This window comes from Mya arenaria, chromosome 6 (assembly GCF_026914265.1).
Source record: "Mya arenaria isolate MELC-2E11 chromosome 6, ASM2691426v1".
Taxonomy (NCBI): domain Eukaryota; kingdom Metazoa; phylum Mollusca; class Bivalvia; order Myida; family Myidae; genus Mya; species Mya arenaria.
Genome location: NC_069127.1, coordinates 31,533,247 through 31,552,583, shown reverse-complemented (window position 1 = coordinate 31,552,583; position 19,337 = coordinate 31,533,247). Strand labels below are relative to the sequence as shown.

Sequence of the window (19,337 nt, the reverse complement as noted above, 5' to 3'; positions counted from 1 at the left end):
ACAATGTGGTTTATAACTTTCCCATCATTGTATAAACCTTTGTTAACACTGCATAAAGAGACAATACTTTCAAATAAAATAAATAATTTAAGGTGTACAAATAAGTAATTGTAACAAGCCATTGGTGTTGACATTTAAATATGATGTATAGTGACCCATACAATTTTGGTATCATTTTAATGAGTACCAATTAAGTCTTGCTGATAACTAATATGCAAAATTAACTGCCGAAAATGCATTATAGACTACATAATTGCAATTTGTATTTTGGTTCTTTATTCTGACTAATAGCTTATTTTGTCATTTTTTAAGACCATCAAAGCACATTTTAAAAAAAAATCTGTATAATTTATACCATATATTCTTTCATTTTATAACAGTAACACATCAAAGTCCCTTAGAAATTATACCAATATAATTCACATAAATGAGTACCGGTATAAGATACCTGAACTTAAGTAAATCTCGTCATTGTAAATTGTTCGTACAGTATATGTACCTGTAAGGTACATGTACCTGTCCCGATCATCATAAGAAGTATATTACCAATGTTAACAGTTGTTGTCATGTTTTATAGCGTCCACTGCCGTGCCTGTGGTCAATTTCATTATGTGCATGTTAAACTAAATTTTGTTGAATTTTCAATACATTCATCAAAAATAAATTAACTAATTATATAAAAATACTATTATTAAAAATAATAAAAATAAAGCAGTTTCAAGTGAAAATAAATAAATACCTGTGTGATAAGTAAGAAGAGAGGCAGTACGTTATCCTGCATGTTTCTGGATTGTAAATTTCTAGAGTTGGATGGATGAGGTATCTGAGAAAACACCTGCCACACCTTGTCGATAAACCGAAGACACTTTCACTGCTCAAAAGGTAAACATTCCATTTCTTATCCTACAGATTCAAAAAATAATCCAGCATTAAACAGGCAGTTACAAAAAACGTTGAAAATATCAAATAGCAGACCATTCACATGAGTGTGACCTTAGATCGTGACAAAATACCGATTTTAAAACACGGCAATGAAATTAGTCATGTACATTGTTGGTGTGTCCCAATTTCCGTGTTGACGTCAAGCCTCGATTTGAGTTAGGTAGGGGGGTGTTTCCCAATTTATTTTTAGATTCATAGTTGTCAAGCCTGAAAAGCCTAAAATAGTAAAGTTAAACGTGCTCACACAGTATCTTTGGACGTCGTGTAAGTACTATTTTACAACGATTTATGGGTTTTTTCTCATCTCGATATGCTATTAAACGTTAATAATATGTATCATATCGATAAAGAATTTGCCTTTGCTTTTTGCATGCATAACTGTACAGTAGATCTGCATGTATGTTTACAAAGACATTCACAAATGTACATGTATACATACATATACAAGTTCACGTTGCAATTGATTTGAGCACCATGATTCTGTTATGTAAACACTTAATTGCAACGACATCTGTCGTTACAGTGGGAAACATTAAATAAAGGGACAATTTAATCAGATATTTCTAGCAAAAAGTGTTTTAACATAAAAGTTTGATTATATAATTATTATGTAAGACCGTATCTGGTATACCATAAACACACGAATACCTGTCATCATTTCATAATATAATATGATATTCCAAGTCGCGGCTCTGAGCCTGCATTTGGGTTGATTTATTGTAATCCAGAACCAATGTGACACGCATAGAGCATGATCGGGCCCCCATTTTACCGGTTATGCAGTTTGCTAGATTGTATGCAATTTTACAAGTAAGAGATTCAATATTCTATTTGTGTATGCAAGGTCAACAAAAAGTGACTCCCGTTAGGCAGATTCAAACCTGTGACATAAGGATAACAGCCAGCAGCTCTACTAACTAAGAAGGCATTGCAATCCCTCCGAGGTTGTCTCATGATACTTCGTCCAATCATGGTTTAAGGATTAACCCCCCGTCACTGATGCTCATACACTTGGCCGAAATATATTACAAAGGACCACAAGTGTAAAAAGCCCCCCCCCCCCCCCCGCCCAAATCGGCAAGTGATAAGGGCATGTTAAAATGGTCAAAATAAACATTGATAACCAATATGGTAGAAAAGATGTGCATCAATTACACCAAAGTGCTCTAGGCTTTAGGCTTTACACAGAAACTCCTTTGACATATTTTCCGCCTAGTTTCAGTGTGGTTCCTGAGGAAGAGGGCGCATGCCCCTTATGTGCGCCTTCCCTAACGTCAAATCCTAGAAATCGCCACTGCTTATTAAGACATTGGATTTTGTAGAAATGCTTGACTGATGAGACTGTTATACGAGACCGTGATATAAGTGCATCTGTAAAAGAAATTTGTCACATAATTACAGATATTAAACCTCTTTAGTTTGATCATGTCAAGAAAATAATAAACTACAGTCGATCACCGTTGACTCTAACTCACATGACTCGAATTCCTCGTTGGTTCGAACACGATGTTGAGGACCGATTTCTGATGTACTGAAGTAAACAATTCATGGGCCCTTGGTTCGAATTTCCCGAAGCTCGAGGTATTTTCGCCGGTCCCGGTGAGGTCAAGCCAACGAGGTTCGATTGAATGGCCAATAGTTAGCCGAGTTTCACGTTTCAGATGCAAGGATATTAATCCCGATGATTGCAATATACAATAAAGCTTAAAATAAAAAAAGGGATCAGAATCATTTTATTTGGCCATCAATGTCTTCATTCATTTCAGCCACATAAGATACCTCATCGTAGAACAGATCTCAATTAAAATAAATAAAAAAAATAATAGCCATAAAACATCAATTTGCGATCATAAATTTGAAAAACTGCGATCTTATCTTTGGCCAGGCTTCTTATAACACTGGTTTACAGGCATATAAGCAAAACTTGGCTCATTTAAGGACAAAAAATCATAAAAAGTCGTCAAAACGGTATATCTGTAAGAGTGCAGCTTAACGTGTACGGTATATCAATCAAAGCTACCATTTTTTTTTTTAAAAATCTGACATTTCGGCGATCATGACAATTTTAATCCAAATATTATCATCTAACTTTTTTGATACCTTAGGACAAGCTATGCCAAGTGACGGTGTTTTAGGCGTGGTGGTTATCGGGGTGGGGATCGCGGGAAGGGTTCGGATCCGAGACATTGGAGACACCGCATTCCCGGAGCGAAAATGGAACCTCATCGGATATGTGTCCAGGTACACAGTTATTTTATTTAAATATTCTGACATGCGTTGTACGAATACATCACATGAGTTTAGACCAAGGATGTGATGTGAAATTGTTTTCAAAGTAATTTTAGAACCATCTTGACAGAAACATTCTCATTCTTCAGCACTAACGGATTCGGGGGGGGGGGAGGGGTGCACCCACTAAAAAAGTAATATAATACGCCCAAAACGCACCATTTCGGACTAGAAATTTTTAAAATGTTCAGGGGGAGCACCCCTACCCCCCCCCCCCCACCAACACTTTAAACCAAATTAATTTCGTTTCTGTGGGAGAAAAAGTAAAAAGGGTACGCCACTAATGTACGCCCCCTCTAACGGCGAATCCTGGTTCCGCCCCTGATCAGAGGTTTGATATTGATAAATCTAACGCATCGCTCTGGTGTCCGTGAATGGACAGAAACAACGATGCTATTGTCAGTATTTGGCCTCTAAATGATTTTGATATATAATCAGTTTCAATCGCCGTATACTTATATTTGTTTTAAACATATTAATATAGCAATAGTACAAAACATGTCAACGAATATAATTACATATTCAATATCCTGGATTGGAACGCTACAAATAGACTGATAAAGTTCCTCTCGATAATCGTGATGCACTTAATTACACCCTTTCAAAATGTGGTCTATAACATCATGATTCATGTGCGCTTTTAAAATGTGTTTTTTGTTCACTCCTCTATTAAAGTAAGTTGAGATCGTGCACGCGTCACATGTGCTGCGGTTCCATTTTTATATGATGATGCATTTCACTAGCGGATTCAGAAAAAAAAACTCGTACAAGTTTACTTTATATGTCAATATTGGAGAAAAAAGTGATAAAATACGCTCAAAATGCACCATATCGGACTTAAATTGCTACAAATTTCTTGGGGGAGTACCCCAAAATATCCCCTAAACCCCTTGCAAACATTGTTATCCATATACTTTTCGGTTAAGCGGAAGGTGCGCATGTAAAAAGGTTGCGCACCTAAGATCCCTTCTCTCACGTCAATTCCTTGAACCACCTCTGCATTGTATTTGATCTCAAAAATATGGTTTGCTCCTAACTCGAACTGGAGATTTGTCGATACATGTACGTTCATCCTATTTTTTTGAAATGTCGTTTTTTGTCGGTGGGAATAAAAGGGAATTTGATGACATAGAACTCGAGTCTTGTGTGTCCGTTCTCTCTTTACCGTCCGCCCTGCCACCCATAACGTGCTAATGTTCAGCCCATATCCCATACCCCCCCCCCTCCCCAAGCCAATCTACCCACAGGATTATTGTGATATGATGCATTTGGATGTATTTTACTTATTTATAGGTAGTACTCAAGAGCGTACTACGCAATAATCGGTATCCAGAGTCTTAAAATCGTAAAATGTTACGCATGATATTGGCCTACGATGAAGGGTACTGGTACGCAAGTCGGAGGGATTACATAATTATTTGGATTATAACCAACTATAATTATGTTTGTACTTATTTATTAACTCACCTTAGCCGTAGGCTGAGGTTGAGCTATTAGGATCGATGACTGTCCGTCGTCTGTTGTCCGTCGTCTGTTGTCCGTCGTCCGTCCACACTTAGTTTGTTAACACTCTAGTGATCACATTTTTGCCTCAATTGTCACGAAACTTGGTCAGGATGTTTGTCCCAGTAATTACTCGGACGAGTTCGAATATGGGTCATCTTGGATGAAAAACAAGGACACATGACCCAAAAATAAAAAAAATCTTGTTAACATTCTAGACTCTAGAGGCTACTTTTTCTGTCCAAATATCCTGGAAATTTGTCAGAAAGGTTGTTTCGTTGATTTCTAGCTCAGGTTCGAATATGGGTCATCTGGGTCAAAAACTAGGTCACAGAGCCCAAATATGGAAAAACGTTATTAACACTCTAGAGATAACATTTTAGCCCAAATATCCTGGAAATTTGTCAGAAAGGATGTTTCGATGATTTCTAGCACAAGTTCGAATATGGGTCATCAGGGGTCAAAAACTAGGTCACAGAGCCCAAATATTTAAAAACCTTGTTGACTCCAGAGGTACCATTTTTAGCTCAAATATCCTGAAAATTTGTCCGAAAGGTTATATCGTTGATTTCTAGCTCAAGTTCGAATATGGGTCATCTTGGATGAAAAACTGGGTCACAGAGCCCAAATATGGAAAAACCTTGTTAACACTCTAGAGGTAACATTTTCAGCCCAAATATCTTAGAAATTTGTCACAAAGGTTGTTTCGATTTCTGGCTCAAGTTCGAATATGCGTCATATGGGGTCAAAAACTAGGTCACAGAGCCAAAATATGGAGAAAAAAAAAACGTTGTTAACACTCTGGAGGTAACATTTTCAGCCCAAATATCATGGAAATTTGTCAGAAAGGTTGTTCCGATGAATTCTAGCACGAGTTCGAATATGGGTCTTCTGGGGTCAAAAACTAGGCCACAGCCCAAATATGGAAAAACGTTGTTAACACTCTAGAGGTAACATGTTCAGCCCAAATATCCTGGAAATGTCAGAAAGGTCGTTTCGATGATTTCTAGCTCAAGTTCGAATATGGTTCATCTGGGGTCAAAATCTAGGTCACAGAGCCCAAATATGGAAAAAAAAAACGTTGTCAACAGTCTAGAGGTAACATTTTCAGCCCAAATATCCTAGAAATTTGTCAGAAAGGTTGTTTCGATTTCTGGCTCAAGTTCGAATATGGGTCATATGGGGTCAAAAACTAGGTCACAGAGCCAAAATATGGAAATAACGTTGTTAACACTCTAGAAGTAACATTTTCAGCCCAAATATCATGGAAATTTGTCAGAAAGGTTGTTCCGATTATTTCTAGCACGAGTTCGAATATGGGTCATCTGGGATCAAAAACTAGGCCTCAGCCCAAATATGGAAAAACGTTGTTAACACTCTAGAGGTAACATGTTCAGCCCAAATATCCTGGAAATGTCAGAAAGGTCGTTTCGATGATTTCTAGCTCAAGTTCGAATATGGTTCATCTGGGGTCAAAATACAGGTCACAGAGCCCAAATATGGAAAAAAAAAACGTTGTCAACAGTCTAGAGGTAACATTTGCAGCCCAAATAGCCTGGAAATTTGTCAGAAATGTGTTTTCGTTGATTTCTAGCTCAAATTCGAATATGGGTCATCTGGTTTGTGACAAATTATGTAACTCCAACTTTAATAGTGTAAGAGTTATGGCCCTTTGTAACATTTTAAACAAATACATATTTTTCATGTTTTATACGCTGTTTTAAATATGAGACATAATCTAGTTTCACTTGTGGTATACGGGCTTCCAGGCTAGCCAACACTTTGTAGTCACCTGAGAGTTATTGCCCATTTATTATAGAAAAGTCCAGAATTTGTTTTAAGTTTATTCTGGTGAGCGATATAGGGCCATATTGGCCCTCTTGTTTTGAGGTGTTTTCTGTTCCATTTGTATCTATAAAAGTTCAATGCTTAGAGCTTGTCTTTTAGACGGACGTTGGAGATAGCAGATGCACACCAAATCACGGAAGAGGAGGCCCTTACGAGGCCGGATGTTGACGTCATCGTTTTGTGCACGGAACCTCACGCCCACGAAAGTGTTATAAGGTCAATCTCAAAACTAATAAAATTAGAACTAATAGCATTTCTATTGTAAGAAAATCATGATTTGTTCAATGTTCATGATAATGTTGATTCTATTTCAATCGTCGGAACCTCTCGAGTTGTGAACTTGTGATAGAATATTGAAAATGGAACAAAAATATGAAATTATATTAGATCTAAATATATTATAATTGTATTCGTAAAAATAACACAACTAAAAAATCAACTTCGGGAAGGAAATTAGTTTTAGTTGTATTATGTTTTAATCTACCGCTGCCTGTCATTTTGTTTGTGTTATCGCAGACGGGCCTTGGAGCACGGGAAGCACGTGCTAGTGGAGTTTCCGGTCGCTACGTCTTCCCGCGTCACCGAGGAGCTGTACACCCTTGCCGAACAAAAAGGTTTGCTCGATTTTTTTGTTATACTTTTTTTTGTCTAGCAAAATAACACTATGCTAATAAATGGGCGGATTCCTAAGTATTTATTTTGAAACTAAGTAATGTTTATGTACTGTATTGTATATTAAAGCTGCACTCTCACACATTGAACGTTTTGACAACTTTTTTTATTTTTTGTCTTGGAACGAGCCAATTTTTGCGAAAATCCATGGAAACCAGTTATATAAGACTGCTGACAAAACATTAGATCGCAGATTTTTATATTTAAGTTCAAAAATTGATGTTTTATGCATATTTTTTAAACCATTAGTAAGCCATAAAACATTAATTTTCGAACGGAAATATGAAAATGTACGATCTGATTTTTTGTCAGCAATCTTATATCATTGGTTTGCAGATATTTATGCAAAAATATGCTCTTTCCAAGACAAAAAATAAAAAAAGTTGTAAAAATGGTATATCTGTGAAAGTGCAGCTTTAAAATGTAGCATTTTATAAGAGGAACTTTTCCACGTTGTACCCAGTTTTCAAGCTTATGTTTTAGGAATTTACAAACATTCTAATTGTCAAACTAAACGAAAAATATTAATGTTTTAAGTTTAAAAATCATGTATTTTTCAATAACTTATAAGTCAATGAAAATTAAGTTTTTTGAACAGTAATTATCAAATACTTATCTCACATTACCAGGGAGATACTGAAATTAGGAAAACAACTTAAAGCTGCACTCTCACAGATAAACAATTTTTACAACTTTTTTTATTTTTTGTCTTGGAAAGAGCGTAAATGTCTGCAAGCAAATGATATAAGATTGCTGACAAAAAATTAGATCGTAGATTTTCATATTTCCAATTGGAAATTACTGTTTTATGGCTTAAACCGTTACTAACGGTTTAAGAAAATTGCATAAAACATCTATTTTTTAACTTAAATATAAAAATCTGCGATCTGATTTTTTGTCAGCAGTCTTATATAACTGGTTTCCATGGATTTTCGCAAAAAAATGTGTTCGTTCCAAGACAAAAAATAAAAAAAGTTGTCAAAACGTAAAGATAATAAGCTTTTAATGGTGATCATTTTCTTTAACTCTTTTGACTAAAATGATCAAAACAAAAAAAAACATGATTTGTGTATAGCTTTTAAAAAAGTTAGTTTTTTTCCCAAATAATAGCTACGTGGCCACGAAATCCCGAATTTAAACGCGCAAAAATATCGCTAATACTTTTGATCTGTACACAGTTCACAAATCATATGGTTCTTCAAGGGCGTAGCCAGGCTGTGCTGAATGTTACGCACAAATGTGAGAGGCTATGGGATGGGGAATCCCTGTAACCGTTTGGGGTTAAGGGGGGGGGGGGGTGCTCCCCACGGAAAAATGGAACATGTAACTAACATGTTTAGCATTGATTTGTATTTGTCGGAATTTATAGGTTCGAGGCCGACGACTGTAGCTACCAAGTGATTTTTAAGGCTCTGTTAGCTATCTAGCACAGAGAAACAATGCTTTCTATAGCTGATCTTCCCTTTAAGGTTTTATTCTGATGTCAAAACATAGCTTAGCCCTCGACTTTGATTCCATGATTGGCCATTTTTTTCATTTTTCAAATTGATGTTACGCATGTGCGTAAGTGCGTAACGCTGGCTACGCCCCTGTTCTTTCAAGTGTATATTATTAGTATTATTTATTGATTTTTAATGTGTGGTTTAAAACCTTTAAAGCTTTATACCGGAGATAACTTTTCTCACCAATTTCCAATGATGACAATAATGTTCTAAAATGAAACGTAAATAAAAAAAATTTAAAAGCCTACCTACCCTACCCGTTTTTGAAAAGGATTTAAACCTAATAAAACCTTTTTTTGGCCTATGTTGCACCGAATTGTTTTCAAGGTTTGTGCATAGCAGTGGCTTCAACCAATTAAGAGGATCATTTGTTTTCCTGCAGGCTTGATTCTGCATGAGGAGAACATCGCCCTGTTGACGCCCTCCTTCCGGTTCCTGAACGAACGTCTGCAGGCCATCGAGCTTCCTATCACGTCCGCCGAGATCCATTTTACTGGTTACGTGAGATTTATGACATCGTATATTTTTGTGAATGGGTTTACTACGAGCTATACATGTACACTCATACTCTATGCAGCAGTTACTTCCCTTACTTTGCTCGTCAAGGGAGATCACTGCATTGCGGATTGATTTTCACTATGCGCACACGTGTAGCCAATCGGATCACCTCGGCCACTATCCAACATTATTAACCTCGGAAATAAAACGGCAATCGGAAGACCTCGGTCATTAAACAACAGAGTTGACTTCGGAAATAATACGACATTTGAAACACCTCGGCGATTACCCAACGAAATTATCTCGAAGCTTGCCGGAGATGGTCGAGTTGTTACGATTGACGTGTAGGAAGTACCAAAACTCTTGCTAAATATTTATTGGGTAGAGAAACAGAACGAGCGTTGACACCCGCTTGCGAAGCTCTTGACCTCTTTATGTAATCTGTTGGAAGCAATGCTTACTCTATTTCAGGAAGCTATAATGGTTGGACAGAGGATTTTGAGAAGTCTGGAGGCCCCTTTTGTGCGAATGTGAGCCTGTTACAAACCATGTACGTGTTGCTAGGCAACTGCAGTCTCACAGCAACCGGAGGTCAACTTCAGGTCAACGATGATGGTTTCCTAGCAACGGCGAAACTCTCATGCGAGAAGTGCAAGTAGGAAGACTTCAAAAATAAAATTATTACTGAATTTGATAATTTCTATTTTGCGTGCATGTACCAGACTGATTGGAATTCACAGTGTCAGCTTCAGTCCGTCCATACCTGAAATGAATAATCTGTGGAGTTACTGTGCTGGTTGAACCTGAATATGGACATTGACAAACACAGTGTGCTTGTTTGTTTTTTTAAACATTTCTATTTTTAATTGAAATTCTTGGTCAATTATTTTGCTATCAATGAAACCTTATTTATTAACGAAATAAACTGATAAAGTTGTTTTTGGATTGTCCTTTTTTCGAAGAAACAAAGACGTTGACTTCGTCAGACAATATCCAACTTTGGCTCCAACAATTGAAAAGTAGTTCCCCTTTATTGACTGAAAAACAGACGAGCGTTGAAATTCACTTGCGGTATTCTTGCTGTTCTTTATTTCCTTAACAACCAGACACATTGTCATTTTTGCAGAGACATAACGATCACAATCAAGCGAACTCGCGAGAAGTCGGCTAGGAGCAAGGAGATAAAGTTCGTTATTGCGGATGGGACCGTTGTCAAGGATACACCCGATAAGCCCCCACCCACACCGCCTTCTTCTCAAGCTCCTAGAAAACCAGGTATGTGCATTGTTCGAGCTTAACTTAAGTCATATTGCTTTACTTGTATTTTCTTTTCAAAGAAAACTTCGATATATTAACATTTCATTGGTGTCGTTGGTGGCAACACTAGGCACATACTTGAATATTGGGTTTTACGGTGAAACCGTTGAAACATTGACATTAACTTTATTCGTGGTGCTATGACATGTGTAGTTTATTCCATAATCAGGCTTAAATATTTCTCGATAAAATTTCTAGTGAGTTATGCCCCTTTGTAGACCGTGAAAATGAAGAGCGATGGTGCTCAAGTTTTTCAATGATTTAAAACAGAGTTATCATTTATTACAATGTTTGGGGTGAGTATATTGTATTGTTGCATTTGTCCGTCTTTGTCACACTAGTCACTGCCAACCAGTCATTTGTGCCGTTTTATGATGGGAATAAAAAAAATTCAACTTCATTTAGAATGATAGTTGCCAGGTATTGGTGTTCCCCTCTTAACCAAAAAGTTATGGGTGTGATCCCCAGTCAGGGCTACTTTCTCATGGGATTTGGCCTCGCAAAGAGGACACCAGTACTGGTTTTACCTAGGAAACACGGACTCGAGAGTTATTCACATCAGCTTTCAGCAGTCTTCACAATAGATCTAGTTTTGGGAAAAAGTCTGAACTACAGTCGACCCCGTTGGCTTTAACCCCCAAGAACGGGCGAAAACACCTCAAGCGTCGAAAAGTTACGGGAAGGCTTAAGAAATCGGTCCTTTACATCTAGTTCGAGACAACGAGGAATTTAAGACTCTCGAGTTCGAGCCAAAGGGGTTCGACTGTTACTTAATTTTAACGAATGATTGTCTTTCTAAAAAGAACCAATTGGCAGCTGTGACAGTCCTTGTTGTTTGTTTCATTATCAAATCAGTTAAGTATCAGTCAGTCATGTGATGGTTCCGAAGTCTTGCGTATATCTCTACTGTAGGTTTGTTTATGGAGGATTGGCTTAAGTTCGTTGCGGCCGTGCGGGAAACTGGTGACCATGCTGCCGGGGCCGCCCGTACGCGCCACTGCATCAGGGTCGCCGACGCTCTACACGCCTTCATGGGACTCCGCGGGGACGAGGCGCCTTCATGACCATCTGTGAGCGGCGGAAGGTCTGCGCGTACCGTCCAGACGATATTGACAGACACTATGTGAGGAAAGGCGTCTTTGGTGTTGAAATGTGTTAATTTCGTCTTTTATGGGGGTTTTTATCAGCATTTAAAACTCCTGAATGTATCAAAAAAGTATCAGTATGAAACTATTATGAAACATATACAGTACTTAACTATTTCATATCAGCCCCGGAAAACTTTAATGTTTAGTGTCTTAAATTTGATAATATATGTATTTATTCATTTAATATTTGAACGATTTAACAATCGGATACCTGATTCATTTTGTTAAACAGCCGTTCGGTCGATTTTCTCTTTCTCCTGATATTTGTACAATTGAACTATTTTTTACTACTTAATAACATCGTTCCGCTCTAAAACCAGAGGAGGTGTAACTCAAGGTGCTTATGATGAAATAAACATGATTTTATTTGTTTTAGTATAAAATATACAATATAAACATAAATTGAATGCAATACATGTACGTTTTGTATTGAATACAAAATATATCTGTAGTTCATAAATTGTAACAGCATGACGGATAAATACGGAGAGTATGAGTCACATTTGAACAGAGTCATATCCAATAAATAACAAACAAAAACAACATAAATCACTAGGGTCACTTGGTTCCCTGGCTACCGAGGGTTTTCATAACATATCACTCTATTATTCTGTCAAGTACTCGGAAAAATATCTCGTGAGTTCCTACTACGCTAGGATACAACCACACTGTTCACGTAGACGTTACAGTGGCCGTAGCAGCACGTGCTGTGTGGCGCCCCCTGACCTGAGGTCGCGCCCGTAAGTCGCTGGAGCGTCCCGCGGACAGACAGGTATACGGTGAACACTACTGACAAGAGTATGATAATGGAGCCGAAGGCCAGGTTGAACCCCTCCGTCAGCATCAGGCGGGGTCGCTCCTCGGGGTTACACGTCATGTAACCCGTACGGACTTCTTCGAAGCACTTGTTCAATCCCACGGCCGAGTAGCACACGTGCAGGATTCCGCACGTGATGTCTGCGATCACCAACGTGTACATGGCCACTGCCTGAATGAAAAATAAAGCAATTGAAAGATTCAGTACGAAGAAAACGTCATAAGTCTTCAGCACATGCGCACTGGCTAGCATATAGGCATTCGATAGACATTTCACGCTGAACACTAAAAAGTAAGCATTGATTTTTGGCATTCTAGACGATTTCGTCGAGGAGACGGACGCAGATAGGCGTCGAGTAACCGTTCTGGGGCCGTATTCAATAAGCGTTTTAGTAGCAATTTTCAACTATTAAAGTAAAAAATTGTTTTTTTTCTCTTGTGATTTCCAAGAAAACGAACAATGTTTGTACACTAAAACTACGAAAATAAGCATGAAAAAATGGTCTAAACAATATATGCATATGAATAAATCTGATGAAAAGTAGTGGATATTTTTAATAATTAATGTCAAAAAATACGAAATTCTCACTAAGTGTAAAATATTCACTCCAGATGCCTATTGTTTATGGCCCCAGTGGACCAAAAATAAACACTTTCTATCGGCTTGGAGTTTAATTTCACGATCTCACTGAGGGCAAGAACAAATGTGACTAAATTAATAAAAAATAAATAGTATCGGTATTGAAGTTTTACTACTAGTATATGTTTAATACATACGGCATGAATGGTTGATTGTTTCGACTTTACTTCTGATATGATGATAAGTTTGTGATATAGTCTTAGATTAGCCTATAGCATCATACCAGACAACGTGTTGCGGCAGGATCTGCTGCGTCAAACTTCTTGCATAGGCACAGACCCACGAGTCCAATGGCTAATGTCTGTTTATACGGAAAAAACATATCTATAGATATAATTTATGTATAATTAACTGTAAATAAAGTAAACGAAGAAGAAAACCCTAGAGCTGAAATTGATGGGACTTTGTTGGTGTGTGCTATTTGTGCATGTTACAAATTTTATCTAAAGTTTTAGAGACCTTACAACAAAATAAAATAATCTGACATACATTTAAATGCTTAAGCGTATTAAAGGGACTTGACACCAGATGATACCATTGCAAGAAAAAAACAGAAAATTGTCTGAAAATTACATAAATTTGATATCGTTGTGTACAACGCATTGAATCTTGGTTGTCCGGTTAGCGCAGAGGTTAGCGCACTCGCTTCTCACCTAGGCGACCCGGGTTCGATTCCCGGCTTGGGCGCATGTGAGTTTGGTTTGTGGTCACCGAGCCGGACAAGTTGGTTTTCTCCGGGTTCTCAGGTTTCCCCCACAACACAAGACCACACTCTCGCGTAAAATCGTGCCAACGAGAGTGATTAATATAATGTTGTAATAACTTGTTTCACAATCGTTGTAAAATAAATATGTTTAAACTAAAACTAATCTTTAAAACTACTTAATGATGTATCACATCGCTTACGACACATATATCTTTCGCAGATTTTGCATATTTTTCCAATGCGAAATTTACAAGGTTTGTCTACCACGTAAATTACAGTGAATTTAAAATTAGCTTCGGTATATGTATCTGTACTAGTCTCGGGACCTTCACATGCTTAATAGCATTCGGAACTCCTTGGCCATTTTTATCGAAAACAACCTCGGATGTATGCCGGTACATCAGTTGAAGTAGTTCGTATTTTTTAATTATTAATTAAATGTAGTGTTTTAGAGTTGTATTTATTGATCTAAGTTTAAATTGATTGCCAGTGAAGTGTATTATTGCAAACACAATTAAGATTCCCAAGAGTTAATTAAGTCATAAAGTTTAACTGCTATATAAAATGCGATCTACTTTCAGCGGACTTAAACGTACCACTTTTTGAGTATGTAAACCGTCTAAATACATCCGAGGTTGTTTTCGATACAAATGGCCGAGACATCCGAGGAGTTCCGAATGGCTTAATAGAAAACACTATAAAATGGGAAACCAGTAGGCGCTATTTGTGAGCGGGTTAACTCAGCTAAGACAGCGATAAAATAGTATTTTAATCAATGTCAATTAATGTATTATCGTCCTCATACTATCTCGTATTGACAACTCTAGGCTTGTTTTAAGGAAAACCTGTATTTGCTGATTTTGGGACCGTCTGGTGTCTAGTCCCTTTAATTCCCTGATATTCACGTATATCTAATAAAAACAACATTTGAACCTTACTATGAGCCCTGTCCATATACCGGAAGCCGTTGAGTACGGGAAGTGTAAGTTTGGTATCGCGTACTTGAAGTTCATGACGCCACTTCCGGTGCATCCAATTCCCACAAACAGAAACAAGAACGCGAGCATGCGCACAACGTACAGCACTCGGTCAATGCTCTTCTCACCTTTTAGATAATGAATGGAATATATCGTATTAATGTTTTAAAGCTGCACTCTCACAGATATACCGTTTTGACAACTTTTTTTAATTTTTTGTCTTGGAAAGAGCAAATATTTGCGGTTATATCTGTAAACCAATGATATTGGATTTCTGGAAAAAATCAGATCGTAGATTTTCATATTTCCGTTCGAAAATGAATGTTTTATGGCTTAAACCGTTACTAACAGTTTCAGAAAAATGCATAAAACATCATTTTTTTAACTTAAATGTAAAAATCTGCGATCTATTTTTTTGTCAGCAGTCTTATACTAGTTTCCATGTATTTTCGCAAAAGTTTGCTCGTTCCAAGACAAAAAATAAAAAGGTGTCAAAACGTTCAATCTTAGAGAGTGCAGCTTTCATAAGTACATGTAAAACCTATGACAAATCACAGGGGTTCTAACGTTCATGATAAGTCCTGAAATCTGGATTGAGATATATTAACTTCAGAATTTTGAAGCTGCACTCTCACAGATTGAACGTTTTGACCACTTTTTTTTATTTTTTGTCTTGGAACGAGCCAATTTTTGCGAAAATCCATGGAAACCAGTTATATAAGACTGTTGACAAAAAATTGGATCGCAGATTTTTATATTTAAGTTAAAAAAAGAAGATGTTTTGTGCATTTTTCTTTAACCGTTAGTAACGGTTTAAGCCATAAAACATTAATTTTCAAACGGAAATATGAAACACTACGATCTAAATTTTTGTCAGCAATCTTATATCATTGGTTTAAAGATTTTCACGCAAAAATTTGCTCTTTCCAAGACAAAAAATAAAAAAGTTGTAAAAACGGTATATCTGTGAGAGTGCAGCTTTAACAAGTATCATACAGTTGCATAGATTTTTGTCTGCTCGAAAATTTGCATCAAACACTAGGAAGTGATTTGAAAATAATAATACAAATGTATACATGTAAATGACAATTTCAAAAACAAGTGTCTAAGCCCCTTTACCTTGCCTAGGGCTTGAATCCATCATACCCTTTCAAGATTATTAAATGTTAGAACCCCGGAAATCAACATTTTTTTACCTAAATGTACTCGTGATTATATGGGTATAGCTTGGTCAAGAAAGTATCTACAAGTAAATACATTAATGTTTTACTTATTTCACAACTCAATGATTACTTCAAAGCCAATTATTCTAAAAATACAGAAAATATGTATTATGTTAGTATAAAAAGTAAACTTACCCATTTTGAACTTCTTCCTTATTTCAGTCCACCATATTTGTGTAAACCTGTATATTTCCTTTGATGAATAATTGAATACTCTCACGTGAGTTTTAACTTCCCCGATCAATAATTGAATACTCTCACGTGAGTTTTAACTTCCCCGATCAATAATTGAATACACGCACGTGGGTTTCACTTCCTTTCCCGGATCTTGTGTCCTACGGGGATATACGTCACATATGACAATAGTCGCTGACAGACGTCACACTGATAGCTCAGCGTTAATTTTAAGTTAAAACTGATTTTAAATTTTATCACACATGATTAAACATCATATCAATCAAATTTCAGTGTTCTTTATCATCATCTACATTGTATTTATCTAAATTAATCAGCTTACTACATTTTGTCCTATTTATAAAGTGTTTACATGGAATTTCAATAAACATGTTTAACAGAATAACAAAACAATCTATCAAATGTATATTGCACAGTATCCTCATATTTATTATCAATTTAAAGGGACTCGCTTACGCTTTTTGGACGAAAAATGAGTTTTTCCGGTAATGCATCTGAAACACCTATATTATAATTATTTTACTCTTTGATGCCAAAATTGCAGAAAATGTACAATTTAAAAAAATGGTTGTAGTGATGAGCGAACCGAAACCAGAACAGTCAAGAAATAAATTAAAAACTGAACAATATCCACTAGTCTACACCGCTGGTGGATATTTTAACCTTTATAGAATACCTTGGTACCATCACAAATAATGTCAATTAGCCAATCACGCTACAGCATTCTGCTGAATGGCATCACGAACGCTTTTGCAAAGTCGTGGACTTCAAAAACAATATTTGAGCATAATATCAATATTCATTACTTTATTTCGTAATAAAAAAATCAGTAAAACCACATTTTGAAAACCATGAAATAGTCCCTTAAAGGTATGTACAATGATGTGAAAATTTGCTGTCTAGAATGATACCATACTACTTTGGTAAAATTGTAAATGGTTTAATGTGTGAGGAAATAATATGTACATATTATAACAATTAAACTACTGAAACCACGCTGTATCGACTTACAACATTTGTTTTGACCTTGAAAACAATATTGACCTTGAAAACAATTTCGACCTTGACCTTAAAAAAATGTTGACATTTAAACATTGACGACTTGATCAGTTCACTTACAATTTCAGTTCAAATAAAGGAGGAAGGTTACATCAACTATAACTTTATCTGTAATGAATGCTCGGTAATTTTATATAAACAGCAAGCAAGACCTTTTCGAATGATATCAAATAACATCGGATCACAAAGCATCAACTTTTAACATTATTGCCAATCATCGGATACCTTAACAAACGTTTTATTTCATGTTTGATGTACTTTTACACATCACTAATAGTCATTTCACAACGCGTTTATTCGCTTTTCATGGCCATTTGATAGGACTGTCCCCATTCAGCTTCACTGTAATATTCGTTCCGTTTTGTAATACTTCATTGCCTTGTATTTGTTACTTTACCGACACCGTCAATTTCTAAAACAAAATACATAAACTTATATTACTTATATTAAAGTATTGCTAATATCAGCTAATTTAACACTTTGTATAAAGAAAGTCAAAATACATTTATGTTACTAAATCAACAGCTCCAAGATCAATACAGCCCCGAATTGTTCTCCACAGATTGCAGTATCAGTCAGATTTGTGAAACTATCTCATGTTACCCATTTATTCCTACCCACAGATGACGGTCTCCGTCAGAGATGGTTAAATAACTTGATACTTTTAGCCATGTTCTTACGTATGGCACAATTTGCAGGGGCTGGTCCTGGATTTGACATTTTAGGGTGGCGTAACTGAGGGGCGTGACCTTTTGACTTGCGTCCTTCCTTCAGAAATGAATTTTATTTGCTTTAAAGTGTTGGAAGGATTCTTGGGGGTAATCCCCCAAAACTATTTTTACAATTTCTAGTCCTAAATGGTGCATTTTGGGTGTATTTTATTACTTTTTTCACCTATATTGAACTAAAACTTGGACAATTTAAGGGGGTCGCCGGGTGCGCCCCTCCACCGGATCCGCTAGTATTACTAGATATACTATAATCTTACCCATCGAATCTTTATTGGCTTCCTCTTGGACTTTCTTCACTGCATTGTTGATAATGTCGTCCACGTATATTTTCACTGAAACATAGTGAAATCATTCAGCAAATAATACTCTTGTTTTCAGATGCTGAATTCGCACCTCCCAACTCACCGAACAAACAAACTTGTTAGGCAAATTATTAAATTTGGTATGATTCTAAGAGATCTTTCTGCAAAGCGACCTTGACCGTCAGTGAATGTGTTAACGAATAATGTATTTTTTGTTTAATTACTTATGCATGCTTTAAAAGTGTTGCATCATAATGTTAATAATATAATATCCTATCCACAAGTCAAAGCTCCAACGACCAAAGTGTTCAGTTTTGAGGCCTTGTGACTATATACAATAGTGGAATTATGTACAAGGGTATTGCTAGTTAAGTACTTATATGCAAAATAAATTGCAAAAAGCGCCGTTTATATATACAGTCGAAACTCGTTGGCTCGAACTCCCAGGGACCGGGGAAAATACATCGAGCCTCGGGAAATTCGAGATAAGTTGGATTGTTTACCTTCAGTTTTAAGAAATCGGTCTTTTACATCTAGTTCGAGCCAATGCCGGAGGAATTCGAGTCAAACGAATTCGAGCCAACGGGGTTCGACTGTAGTCATTGCATTTTGTATTTTAGCTCTTTATTTAAACTGAAATCGAACATGAATATGTCTTACTTTGCCATCTTCGAAGACCAAACAATCTGGTCCATAATATCAATTTCGGTATATAATATTCACACATTATTTTACTACGTATAAATAATTCCAAATGATATCAAAATAATATGGGTCAACAGGCAACCAAAGTGCAAGTACTTGTGGGTTAAATACTTCAAATGCTAGGGTTCCTCGTTCTCAACTCAACTAATCAGTCACTGTGTGGATATAGGGGCGGATCCAGGATTTGACATTAGAAGGGAATGGGTAACTTAGGTGCGTAACATTTTGACTTGCGCCCCCCCCCCCCCATCAGAATGTGAAATT

At 36.6% G+C, this 19,337-nt stretch overlaps 3 protein-coding genes across 5 annotated transcripts in view; 1 reads left to right on the top strand and 2 right to left on the bottom strand.

Moving 5' to 3' along the window:
* The window catches only part of LOC128238193 (tyrosine-protein phosphatase 10D-like), a 49,411-nt gene extending 48,361 nt beyond the window's left edge, over positions 1-1,050 (bottom strand). For both annotated transcript variants that reach the window (XM_052953821.1, XM_052953822.1), the window contains exon 1: positions 740-1,050. In XM_052953821.1, coding sequence (XP_052809781.1) covers positions 740-781 — 42 coding nt within the window. In that variant the 5' untranslated portion in view covers positions 782-1,050. The remainder of the gene's footprint in view (positions 1-739) is intronic.
* LOC128238194 (biliverdin reductase A-like) lies at positions 834-12,087 on the top strand. 2 transcript variants are annotated; one of them, XM_052953824.1, is made up of 8 exons: positions 834-882; positions 3,048-3,183; positions 6,682-6,798; positions 7,099-7,196; positions 9,139-9,252; positions 9,726-9,909; positions 10,381-10,529; positions 11,484-12,087. In XM_052953824.1, exons 2-8 carry the CDS (start codon positions 3,056-3,058, stop codon positions 11,633-11,635), a joined length of 942 nt encoding a protein of 313 aa, XP_052809784.1. In that variant the 5' UTR covers positions 834-882; positions 3,048-3,055; the 3' UTR covers positions 11,636-12,087. The 2 variants fall into 2 exon arrangements, with proteins under 2 accessions (XP_052809784.1, XP_052809783.1); XM_052953823.1 differs by lacking the exon at positions 834-882 and adding an exon at positions 1,161-1,206.
* On the bottom strand, positions 12,061-16,558 carry LOC128238195 (uncharacterized). The gene is made up of 4 exons (XM_052953825.1): positions 16,217-16,558; positions 14,820-14,986; positions 13,399-13,476; positions 12,061-12,707 (listed from the first exon to the last, which is right to left on the bottom strand). The coding sequence occupies exons 1-4, from the start codon at positions 16,218-16,220 to the stop codon at positions 12,372-12,374; spliced, it is 585 nt and encodes a 194-aa protein (XP_052809785.1). The 5' UTR covers positions 16,221-16,558; the 3' UTR covers positions 12,061-12,371.
* Between the last annotated feature and the right edge of the window lie 2,779 nt (positions 16,559-19,337).